The 12,571-nt window shown below is 47.5% G+C and overlaps 1 protein-coding gene across 1 annotated transcript in view; it reads right to left on the reverse strand.

Moving 5' to 3' along the window:
- Nucleotides 1-6,242: 6,242 nt before the first annotated feature.
- NANS (N-acetylneuraminate synthase) overlaps nucleotides 6,243-12,571 on the reverse strand; it is a 30,341-nt gene continuing 24,012 nt past the window's right edge. Inside the window, exons 4-6 of the mRNA XM_049784165.1 lie at nucleotides 10,949-11,103; nucleotides 8,448-8,714; nucleotides 6,243-6,680 (exon numbers count right to left, since the gene is read on the reverse strand). Coding sequence (XP_049640122.1) covers nucleotides 6,471-6,680; nucleotides 8,448-8,714; nucleotides 10,949-11,103 — 632 coding nt within the window. The 3' untranslated portion in view covers nucleotides 6,243-6,470. The remainder of the gene's footprint in view (nucleotides 6,681-8,447; nucleotides 8,715-10,948; nucleotides 11,104-12,571) is intronic.

The raw sequence follows: 12,571 nt of genomic DNA on the forward strand, positions 1-12,571 counted from the left end.
CTTCACCCCCAGATGTTCACATTGCACCCACCGCTGCCACAGACCCCCAAGCAGCCCTTGCTGCATGCATTCCTTGCATTGTGTCCTCAGCACTGAATCTGCAGACAGGGTGAGGGCCATGCAAAGCTCAGGCTCAGGCTTCAGGCGCACAAAAAATATCAAAATAGATGAGTGATCAAGCCCCCCCAACCTGATGTCTCCTAGATCTGACTTTCCTCCCTTTCACCTTGTCCATGTCCCTTCCCCTCGGGGTAAGGCTACTAGCCTTTGAAGAGGCCGCCCCAATTTCTGTCTGGTCCTCTCTCTAAAGGGCTGCCTGCTGGGAAAGGAAGGTGCCCTGTTTTCGCATTTATGTCTTTGCTGGTTCTCTCCCATTGTTATCCTCATCTTATACCTCTATCTCTTCCAGAGATCAGATCTGTGGCTCCTGACTCCAGAGCCCAACCTTTTGTTTTTTTGTTTGTTTTTGTTTTTTTTGGGGGGGTTGGGCCACACCTAGTGATACTCAGGGTTTCTCCTGGCTATGCACTCAGAAATTGCTCCTGGCATGAGGGACCATATGGGACATCAGGGAGGGGATCGAACCACGGTTCGTCCTGGGTCAGCACTTGCAAGGTAAACTCCCTACAGCTTGCACCACTGCTTCAACCTTTGCTTTTGATAATCTCTGATGCTGCAAGCAGGAAAGTCCTTTATTCTCTTTGCCTGTCTCAGTCTCCTTCAAGCCACCCTCCCACCCACCCACAGGAATCCAGCAGTCCCAGCAGGTCTTGCCCAAGAAACTGGAAGCACTGTCCAGTTGCTCTCCCCACCCTTCCTGAGAAGTTCAGAAAGCACCCTGCACTGAGAAGTCTAACCTGATTCCTTGTGGACTGGGGAAAAAAGCCTTGAAAATTCCTTTGGGGGAGGCGGTCGGAGACATAGCTCAATGGTAGGGCGTTTGCCTTGCACGCAGCAGATTCAGGACAGATGGTGGTTCGAATCCCAGTATCCCATATGATCCCTTGAGCCTGCCAGGAGCGATTTCTGAGTGCAGAGCCAAAAGTAACCCCTGAGCACCACTGCTGGGTGTGACCTTTGGGCTTAGCCCATATTCTGTTTAGCCCAAGATCTGTGCCTTATTCATCTTCTCAGTCCCAGGCAAGTATCTAGCCAGACCTCTGGTTGTACATTTGAATGTAGAACATTTTACTACTTAATTATCACGGGATGCCAGGAAGAAATCATGTGACCAGTCGCTAAGCAACCACCAGCCAGTGTTCCCGAACACCCCCATGCTCTTCCAATCCCTTGGGAACAGAGGCTGCCCCAGAGGATCCTTTGGGGGAAACAAGTGAGGGAAACAGGAAAGCCAGCTCCTCTAGAAGGGGAGGTGGTGGTCTCTTTCCAGTTTGTATTTGGAAGGTTCCATATTTTACGGTTTAGAAGACGTATTAATTGTATTAAGTGTTCTCAGCACTGATCTGCAGATAGGGTAAGGGCAATGCAAAGCTCAGTCCCTCTTACGGTTTACTCAGGTTCCCAGAGCACTGAGAAGTCTGGACTATATAAAAGCACCCATTTCCCATTTAATGTGGCAATACAAATAGAAAGGTTTATAAAGGGACCCCAAAAGTGCCTTTGAGTTTTAACCAAATCATTTCAGACACGTTATTGTGTAACCTCCACTCCAGGGAACTGAGAATGGGGAAGATTCATTGTGGGGCAGGAGGTAGGGAGCACCAAACTGTCCAGTAGAGAAAATGGGAGCCACTGAGCCTACATCTCTCCATCCCTGAAACCCAAGCCTAGTTCCCCCAATGGGAACCAAATACAAGTATGTAGAGAGTCCTTGCAGCCTTTCAGGCACTGTTGTGACACACTTTTCAGCCCTGAACTCATTTGATCTTCACAATACTCCAGACCTTCTGAAGAATCTGCAAAACCTCTCTGAAGGTTATTTATTATTCTGAGACCCAGAATAAGCAAAACCTGCCTGCCTGCCTGCAGTCCCAAGGCCTGGGTGACACGGGGGTGCGGCCCTGTAACATTGATACTTCCTTCTCAAGATTCTGCTACTTGGCTTTTGCCCAGTCACTCTGGGGAACTTGGATTTCCCGTGGTAACAATACAATGTGGAGTCTGAGGTGACTCACTGAAGGGACTTGTTCTGAGTTAATTTCAGAGCTGGAACCCAAAGGATACAGGCTTTTCTCAATGCCTTCTTGGTGACAAGGCTGACACTACCTCCCCCAACCAAAAACTACTTTGGCCCACAATCCGGGGTGTTATTTCCAAAGGTGGGGTGCTCTCTGATCTCTGTGTTGTGAGGCTCATGTGAGCCAAAGATTACCTATGTATGCACTGGCCTTAAAATCACAGTGTGGTCCCCTACCAGAATGTGTTAAAATCCTAACAGACCTGCTGCAGTGTCTCTTAGGCTATGGTTTCCTGGAATAAAAAAATAAGAAACTTGCCGTCATGCGTGTTCTTTGCTGAGAGTTGGGTCTGCTTCAAGTACCCAGCACTAGCCTGGCATCTCGCCATTCCCTCAACATCCTTGTGGTGGGACCAGTCACAGGGCTACTAAGTGTATGAGCACTATATGGCCTATGTGTGTGAGCATGTTTGTGTGCTGTGTAATCTCCATATTCCAGGGAACTGAGAATGGGGAGAGGGAGATTCATTCTGGGGCAAGGGGTGGGGAGCACCAAACTGTCCAGCAGAGGAAATGGGAGCCACCGAGCCCAAATCTATCCCTGAAACTCAAGCCTTGCTCCCTGACCCACAGCGTGTGTGGGGGTGGGCGGGGAGGGAGGAGTACCCAGCTGCTGAGGGTGGCTAAGCCCTGCCTGTCACAGTTACCACTCAGGAGTTTCAGGCCACCTTTGGTATTGCAATGATTATAACAACACCCAGGTCTGCTCGGGGCTATGCATTCCAAGTGAGCTCATAGACCCCTCCTTTGTCTCTGGCACCACATAGTCCATGCCTACAGGGCCCTCACACCCTGGTTGAGAGCAATGGCCTTGTGGAGGCAGCATCTAGCAGAGGGCACCTGGGGTGACCTTCCTCAGCTGGTGCCTGCATGAAAGATGAAGCATGCTGAGGACTCAGGTCTGAGTCCACCATGTCCTGCTTTAAAGCCTATGGGATTCCAATCTCCTGGCTGCCTACACAGTCAAATCCACATTGGACACTCAGCCCTTCCCTTCCCAGGCTTCCTGGCCACACTGCCTGTGTCTCTTGGTAAACCTCAGCAGGTCAGATATGCTGCTTGGAACCTCTACCAGGGAAGACCCTGCCGATGCCCTGGCATTGACTTACTCCAAAGAGGATTCTCAGATGACTTAGCAACAGCCACAACCCGCTTGCAGGGCAGGGCTCTCCGCATCTAATGGTGAGGTGAAAGGAGAAGACGCTCCATATCATCCTGACTTCAATGAAGAAAATGCACAGAACCAGAATCTTTAACTACAGAAACCTGACACCGACAACAGCTAATGTGAAAAAAATTTCACCGGGACCACAGAGAATGTCTCAGGGGTTGGATAACCTAGTATGCCTGGAGCCCAGAGTTAGTCTTATGCCAGAAAACTTCAGGGGTAAGGTCTCCTTGTATTTAAGCCAAGGCATTTTTTTTCCATTTCCCCATATTTTGCTAGGCCTATGCAAACAATTGCCACTCTCACACCATTATTATTATTACTGTATTTTTTTTTAACTCTTATCCTTAAAAAAAAAAAGAGCTTACTAAACTTTCTACTAGTGCTTTAATGAGTTCATTGGTGATTCAATAATTTTCAAAATATACTTGCTACTGAACCTTTTCTTTTTCTTTCATCTCTTTAGTTTTTCTTTCAGTTTCTTTTTTTTTTTTAAATTGTGTTGCTTTTGATCTTCCTAAAACAAATGTATTATGATCAGTTATGTCAACTATGTGATGTATTTTCTTTAAATAAATAAACAAAAAAGATATGCTGCTTGGGAAGGTGCCTGGCATGATCACACCACTGAGGGGGCCCAAACCGTGTCAACTCGCCTGGTACATTGTTCAGCAGGGTGGTGGCAGCTGGTGGAAGAGCATCTTCTGAATTGAGCTGCCTAGTCCACAAGAGCCCAAGGGATGCTCAGCCCTTAGGTGACAGCTGCCACCAGTACGCATGGCCCCTGTATGACCCACACACATAGGTCAGGCTGGCCTTTGCCCTGCATGCCCCCAGAGGCAGTGTGCCCCAGACATGCCCCCCTCTCCCATTTCCCAAACTCACATAGTCCTCTAGCCAAAGACTTCTACCAACTCTGAGCCTCCCAGGTCCTCTGAGGACAAGGAGAAGCTTGGTCCTTCCAGCATTTCAACCAGCTAGCACTGGAGGCTGCTGATGGGAGTTTGTGGGAAACTGCCTACTGTTGGCTCTCTGTAGTTCCCAGGCCTGGGCACATAGTGCCATGTCTCTGCTTGCCAGTCCAATACTGGCTTAAATGGCACCTCAGCTGCATTAGGAAAACAAGTGATGGAATGCAACATTCAGGTTTTTTTCAGCCAAGATCAGCTTCTTGGAAGAAATAAAGAGTGAACAGCAGCCAGCAATGGCTTACATAGTCATTCTCTCGGCAGGAGGAGTTTATGAACTCTTTGTACATATGAAACTGGGGAGCCAGGAGACCTACTAGTGAATCTACTCTTTACTCACAGCAGATTAAGTATTTGAAATCATGGTTGAATAGAATTAATAATAATCTCAGCATTATTTATTTTTATTGGGGGGGGGGTCACATCCGATAGTGCTCAGGGGTTACTCCTGGCTCTGCGCTCAGAAATATCTCCTTGCGGGGCCTGGAGAGATAGCACAGCGGCGTTTGCCTTGCAAGCAGCTGATCCAGGACCAAAGGTGGTTGGTTCGAATCCCGGTGTCCCATATAGTCCCCCATGCCTGCCAGGAGTAACCCCTGAGCAACACCGGGTGCCCCCCCCAAAAAAAAGAAAGAAATATCTCCTTGCAGGCATGAGGGACCATATGGGACACCGGGATTCAAACCAAAATTCGTCCTGGATTGTCTGTGTGCAGGCATACACCCTACCTCTGTGCTATCTCTCCATCCCCTTAGCATTATTTCAAAATGGACAAAGGACTGGGCCAAAGAGCTTAGTGGGCTGAGCACACTTTGCATGCGGGAGGCTCAGGTTCAATCCCTGCTACCACATGATCCCTTCTCAAGCTCTGCTGGCAGCTACTCCTTGACCCCTGGAGTGGCTCCTGAATACTCCCGAAACTAAAAAAGAGCAAAGATAGGGTTCAATTCATATAAAAAATAAAAGTGGAAAGTATGACCCTTTGTAAAAAACTGCTGCTGGGGGCTGAAGTGATAGTACAGCAGATAAGACACTTGCCTTGCACATGGCTGACCCAGGGTCAATTCCTGACACACCATGCGGTTCCCTGAGCACCTCCAGGAGAGACTGTAGACCCAGGAGTAAACCCTAATTACCATTGGGTGTGTTCCCAAAACAACAAAACCTAAAAAACCTGGTGCTGACCCAGTACAAGTTATTTACTTGTTAACAGAGTTTGTAGTTTCATTATAAAATCAGCAAAGGCTGATATCAGATTACCATCAAAGTCACAAGCTATGAATACATAAAAATAAAAACTCACACTTCCTGATCCCCTGCAGAGACCACAATCCCAGGCCTAGCAACATGGCCTGGTGTGAGCCATTTGCTGAGCTCAACTCAGGGTCACTCTGCTGCTCAAGGCTCTGGGGAGGGAGGGAGTTAGGTTCTTCATCAAACAGTGCTTGGTAAACCTCACTCTATATCCAACAATTTTGTTCCTAATGGAAGTCCCTCTCTGTGCTCACAGGAGGATAAGTTTGTCTGCATTGCTCATCAACCCCCTGACCCTTTGCCCAGTGATCACTGCCCACAGATGGAACACAGAGCTCAAGGATATATGGGGGGTCTGAAAGGAGCAGCTGGAAAGGAAAGAGGTTCTGACTTGGCTTAGGGATTTGCTTTGTAGGCAGTCAAAACTGAGGCTGAGTGAAGAGGACCCAGGGTCTCTGGGTTCCTGAAAGGCAGTGGCTGTGGGTAGCCCTTCTTTCAGCCCCATACCCACTCTGCCACAGAGCTTGTTCCCAAATATCTAGTATCTATTGAAGACACTGGGGGGGGGGTAAAATCTGACTCTTTGAGGACACCCTCCCCTGCATTCCATCATCACCCAGTTAACATCAGACAGTAGCATTAAGGCAACTCCATGTTCAGAAAAAGGCCTTTTATTTGAAGACTTAATTTGGTGTGGGGGTTTGGTTGGAAGAAAGCTAGGCCACTGGGCCCAGCAAAGTTCAGGGGTTACTCTTTCCTGGCTCTGCACTCAGGAATCACTCTTGACAGTGTTCAGAGGACCATATAGGATGCTGGAGATGATCAAACCTGGGTCAGAAGCATACAAGGAAAGCATCTTTACACTGCGCCATCACTCTGGCCTCTAAGACTTGATTTTTTTGCCATGATTTTCTACCCAGTCTTCCATGATGGTGTCATCTTCCTCCACAGTGGTCAGGACCTTCTTGCCCACCAGGCTGAAGATATCTTCGGGGGGGTAGCCTTTAGGCTCACCCACCTTCACAGTGAGCATGTCCAGCGTTAGAATGGTGCCTTCTGGAATTTTCACTTTGGCCACCACAGACTTGCCCAGCTGTAGACAAAAACAAGACTCAGTGGCAACCTCACAATGGTGCTTGGGGCTTGCTGCTCTTTCCCAAAGGCCCCTGACTGGCTTTCTGGGGGCACTGTGGGGTTAGGAGGAGGTTGGAAGACTCCTTGTTGCCTGGAGCGAGAATATGCAAAGGGAAGGGATTCTCCCACAGTTCTGGGGGGACTACATGAGGATGTGTGAAGGAAGAAGGCTCAGTATATATATACAGCTAAGTCTGAATTCCAGCCTGTCAGGGGTGGGACATCTTTAGATAAATGGGAAACAAGGGCATATCTTGTTAGCCAACTGTCAGGGACCTGAAATAGATGCTCTTGCTACTTGAAGACAACTTTTGTCATAATTACAGTGAGCTAGATAGTATTATGGGCCAAGGAGGCTGTGGTCTACAGAGCAGGCCTGAGAAATTACTATGACTGGGCTTGAGATTGGAAGGGCATAGACCTTGCCACCTCCTAGCTTTAAGCTGGGGAGATATAGGGATCATGGGCTGCTGAATGGGGCAGCTCTTTGGAGGGGAGCTGGGGACCCCAGGAATGGTAAGAAGATGGTAAGGGAGGGGAATGACGAGACATGAAACTCCTACCCAACATTTCTGTCTTCTCTAATTTCTGCTAAACCATCTCCCCAATCACTACCTGACTCCATGTTGGGGGCTGAGGAACTATTTCTGCTTAGAACTCAGAGCCAGGACCAAATATTTGTCCTGAGACCATTGGGTTGGGCACTTGCTGCAGAGTTTACCATTTGCTCATAGAACCCCAGGGCGCAGTACTAAAATAAGAGCTTTCTGAAGCAAGAATAGATTCCCATTTCTGGCCCAAGCTGCTCCTCTTTCCTCTATCAGATCAGGTAATTTGTTTCTCAGGTTTTTCTTTGGCTTGGGGCCACACCAGGCAGTGCTCAGGGCTTATTGCTAACTGGCTCTGTGCTCAGTAAGACAGTGTTCTTCTTACTCCTGGCGGGGTTCAGGTACTGGGGATCAGATCAGGGTTGGCTTTGTGCAAGGCAAGAGCCCTTGACCCTTCCTGGTACTATCTCTGGTCTCACTGAACCAGTGTATATATTTCACTGGAGAGCAGCAGAGTTCAAAATGGGGATGCAGAAGAATAAAAAACAACACAGCCTCACATGCCAGGCACCTAATCCTTGCCTCTACCTAGCAGCAGGCAGCTGATGAGGGGGGCCCATCTATACCCTGCCCACCCAAGATGCCTGGCTTTCTGCTGTCAGTGTGTGGCAGTGATCCTTGGACACACCATCACCTCCCTTGAAGTCAGCACTGCCAGTATTGGTTCTGGCATCATCCTCCACCAAACATGGGCAGCTGCTGCCAACATCCTTCCAGAATCTTCTAGAACCTTCCAGAACCTTTACTGCTGCCAGAAAGCTGCTGTACCACAGCTCCTTCTCCAACTGCCCAAATATCTCACAAGACTCACTTACACCAGGGCCCCCCAGATTTGAGCTACCCAGATTCTTTAGGAGGCCCTCACCTCCCTGCTACTTCTCCCAGCAAGAAGACCCCTGGCACCCTGGGCTTTAAGGATATTGTAGGAAACCATGACCTGCTCCTCAGTGGTCTACTAAATAATTAAAGTCCCCCCCCCCCAATTAAGCAGATTGGCTTGATATTCATCATTCATGCTACAGACCAGGTTAGGCTTGGCATTGGCTCTGCCTGCCTGCCTGCCAGGTGAGCTGATCAGAAGACCCATTGGGGGCCCAGCAGTACAGAGCAGAACCCACCTTCTCATTGCAGGCCATCTCACAGGGCAGCAGCTGCTTGGTTGGAGAGCCCAGGGCCCTCTCCACCAGACGCACAGATCGCACCAGCTCTGCCAGCTCCCCAGGCTCCAATGAGGCCGAGTGGTCACTGCCCTTCCAGGTCTTGTCCAGAGTCACATGACGCTCCAACACTTTGGCCCCCAGAGCTACGGCAGCCACAGAGATGGCTATGCCAGTTTCGTGCCCGGAGTATCCTATGGGGATGTCAGGGAAATTTTTCTGATATTCCTTTAGAATTAAAAAAAAAGTGGGGGGAGAAGAAGGAAAAGAAATTAGATATTGTGTTTTGTATGCATAAACCAGAGTCAGGGAGAACTTAGCTCCTGACTCCCTGTATCATGGCAGGTAAGATAACAAAGCTCTAGGAGCAACTCTTTTTTTTTTTTTTTTTTTTTTTTTTTTTTTTTTTTTGGTTTTTGGGCCACACCCGTTTGACGCTCAGGGGTTACTCCTGGCTATGCGCTCAGAAATCGCCCCTGGCTTGGGGGGACCATATGGGACGCCGGGGGATCGAACCGAGGTCCTTCCTTGGCTAGCGCTTGCAAGGCAGACACCTTACCTCCAGCGCCACCTACCCGGCCCCTAGGAGCAACTCTTAACCTTTCGATAATAGGCTGCTGAACACAGCTGGAGATGCACAGAAAGCACTCAGCACACAGTCAGTGCTCCTAATGGCTGCTCTTATCAAGAACATGTTTGAGGAATGTTCCACACTTCCAGGAATTATAACAGAACCAAAACTGAAGGCATAAACACATTCAGAAAGTATCTGTTACATTTAATTAGTCTGAGCTGTTGAAAAATGTGCTCTGCGCAAATATTATCATCGATAAAAATAAACAGCCCAATCTCAGCACAATCCGGTGGAAATGCTAAATGCTAAATCATTTATCTGTTATCTATAATGAATGAAACAGGTGGCCTTCTATTATCTACTGAGTCTTGCTAGACAACATGGACAGAATGTTTAAGTGCAGTGGAAAGACCTACATGGGGCTTAGGAAGAGATCAGGACAATGGAGAATGATGATGGAGGATATGCTGGCTGCAGGACAGAGAACTCGGTTGTAGAACCTGCGAGGATATGGCTGCATTGACTGTCATTCTCGGTTGGGAGATGTGGCAGTGCTTGGGGGAATAGAGAGGGGAAGGAGGACAAGACACTGGAAAAAGAAAGGGAAGGATCTGGGGTCCTCACACAGCTGTTACTGGTGGCAGTCTCGGGGCAAGGGGAGGAGTATAGAGAAGTTCACTTTCTATGTTCCATATTTCAGAGCTGTTTTGAGTTTCTAAAAATCATGTTTAATCAAAAGTATGCAGGGTGATTTTAAATAACATGATTTAGTGATGAGCAGAAAATCGTGTAGAAGCTGCCAGAACTCAGGGGAGGTTCAAAGAAAAGGCAGAAAAATTAGTCTAAAAAATGAGCAACTTTAAAATTTCGTATTTGGGGGCTGGAGAGATGGTACAGTTGGTAAGGTGCTTACCTTGCACAGGATAGATCTGGATTCAAACCCAGGCACCACATACTATCTCCTGAGCCCATTAGGAGTGATCCCTGAGCACCATAGGGTGTGGCCCCCAAAAACAAAACTAAATTAAAATGTGGTCGCCATTGTTGTTTGTAGCCCTCAAGGCTTATTTGTAGGCTCTATGCTTAGGAATTATGGACCATGTGTGGTGCCAGATAAAACTGGAGTTGGCTATCTGCAAAGCAAATACCTTAACCCCTATACTATTTCTCTGGCCCTATAGTTTCACCCCTCCCAATCTCCCACATATCTCTCCCTCTCTCTTGCTAGCATACATATGTATACATACATACATATGCATATGCATAAATATATATACATATATACACATACATACATACATATATACCAACATACATAAAAAAAGGGGGTTGGAGTGATAATACAGCAATAGGGTATTTGTCTTGCATATGGCCAACCTGAGATTGACCCCAGTTCAATTCCCGGCATCCCATAAGATCTCCTGAGCCTGTCAGGGGTGATTTCTGAGTGCAGAGCCAGAAACCCCTGAGCACTGCCGGGTGTGGCCCCAAAACAAAACAAACAAAAATATAAAGATAATAACTGAGACCCCTTATATTTTGTACAAGAAGAAATAAGATGAGTTGCAGGATATGTTTATGATCACCTTCTGCAGAAGGTTTTGTTAGCTACATATAGGTGCTGATTTGATACTGGAATAGCAAGACTGTTGAGCAAATTCATATGCAAAACAGGTGAGACTAACTACAATTTTGGTCATGACAGAGTGTAGCAGGGCTGGTGTCAGAGGGCCAAAGATGAATGTTCTTGTGAGATCTCCAGGACCCCAGAAGCAACCCTCCAACACAGTATAGCCAGTGAGCACTGCTGATTGTGGCCCCCAATTAAGCCAAAAATCAAACCCCAAAAGAGAGTGTCCCAGGTGACATTGGCCCTCCCTCTACTCACTGAGATGACTCTCAGGTTGACAGCCTCAGGTGGGAGCGGATAGGCACTGGTGCACTGGAGGAAGCAGAAGTTGGGGTTCAGGGGCTTCACAATCTGGTAGACTTGCTTCATGGTGTCCATGGATTGCATGCCACTGGAGATGACCATCGGGCGGCCTGAGGAGCCCAACCCCACATATCAGGCTTGACCCTTACAGGCACAGTCCGACAGCTGGGCAGCTGAGGGAATGTCTCTCAAAAACAGTTTCAGGGCCAAAGCAATAGTACAGCGGGGAAGGCTTTTGTTTTGCTTGCAGTCAATCACCAATGTTCAATTCCCAGCATCCCATATGGTTCCCCGAGCACAGAGTGAGTAACTCTCACACAGGTTATTCTTGAGCAAAGGGAGGAAAGTAGGCATTTCAGGGTTGCCCCCACCCCCAAGCAAGCATGCAGCATGGGGAAGGCAAGCACAGAACACAGATTCATTCTAGTGTATGCAGGAACATGCAGACCAGAGCTGCTATCTGCTGCACAAAGGCAGGAGGCACCACTGTGAAGAAGCTGGCTGAGTTTGCTTTAGAGCCAGGGTCGCTGTGTGCATATGATATTACCTTATAGAGGCCATTTGCCTTGTATGCGTATGCGTATGATCCATATGGTCATATGGTCATATGATCCATATGATCCATATGGTCCCCAAGCACTGCCAGGAGTAATTCCTAAGCAGGGCACAGCACCAGGAGTAACCCCTGAGCATCACCAGGTATGGGCTAAAAATAAATAAATAAAACAAATCATCGAGCTGGAGCAAAGTACAGCAGGTAAGGTATTTGTCTTACATGTGGTTGACCCAGGTTTGATTCCCGGTATTTTATATGGCCCCTAAGCATTGTCAGAAGTAATTCCTGCTGAGCACAGGGCCAGGAGTAGCCTCTGAACACCACCAGGTGCGGCCCCCGAATAAACAACAAAGAAAAAAACCTTATAAACTGGTGTGTATGGATCCCAGATATGCTATGATTCTTTTTTTTTTTTTTTTTTTTTTGGTTTTTGGCAATGCTCAGGGGTTATTCCTGGCTCTACGCTCAGAAATTGCCCCCAGCAGGCTTGGAGGACCATAGGGGATGCCAGGATTTGAACTAGCGACCTTCCGCATGCAAGGCAAACGCCTTACCACTGTGCTATCTCTCCGTCCCCTATTCTATGATTTTTGATTCTCTAATATACCTGACAAAGCTAATAAGATCATGATTATAATGTCCTACAGAATGTTTCTCAGAGTCACAGCTTCCACAAAGTTCAATACATATTATATTATTTGTCAATCTAATTATTTTTCAATTAAAAAAATTTTTTTTGGTTTTTGGGTCACACCCAGCTGCGCTCAGGGGTTACTCCTGGCTCTACGCTCAGAAATCGCTTCTGGCAGGCTCGGGAACCATATGGGATGCCGAGATTCGAACCACCGTCCTTCTGCATGCAAGGCAAATGCCCTACCTCCATGCTATCTCTTTGGCCCCTCAATTAAATTTTTTCTATAGATTAAGAAAGATGGTTCACTGCGCAAGGATGACATGCAAATTCGTGAAGCGTTCCATATTTTTAAATTAACAGTAAAACAAAAAATATACCCAAAAAAAAA

Source organism: Suncus etruscus, chromosome 1 (genome assembly GCF_024139225.1).
Source record: "Suncus etruscus isolate mSunEtr1 chromosome 1, mSunEtr1.pri.cur, whole genome shotgun sequence".
In the NCBI taxonomy this organism is placed as follows: domain Eukaryota; kingdom Metazoa; phylum Chordata; class Mammalia; order Eulipotyphla; family Soricidae; genus Suncus; species Suncus etruscus.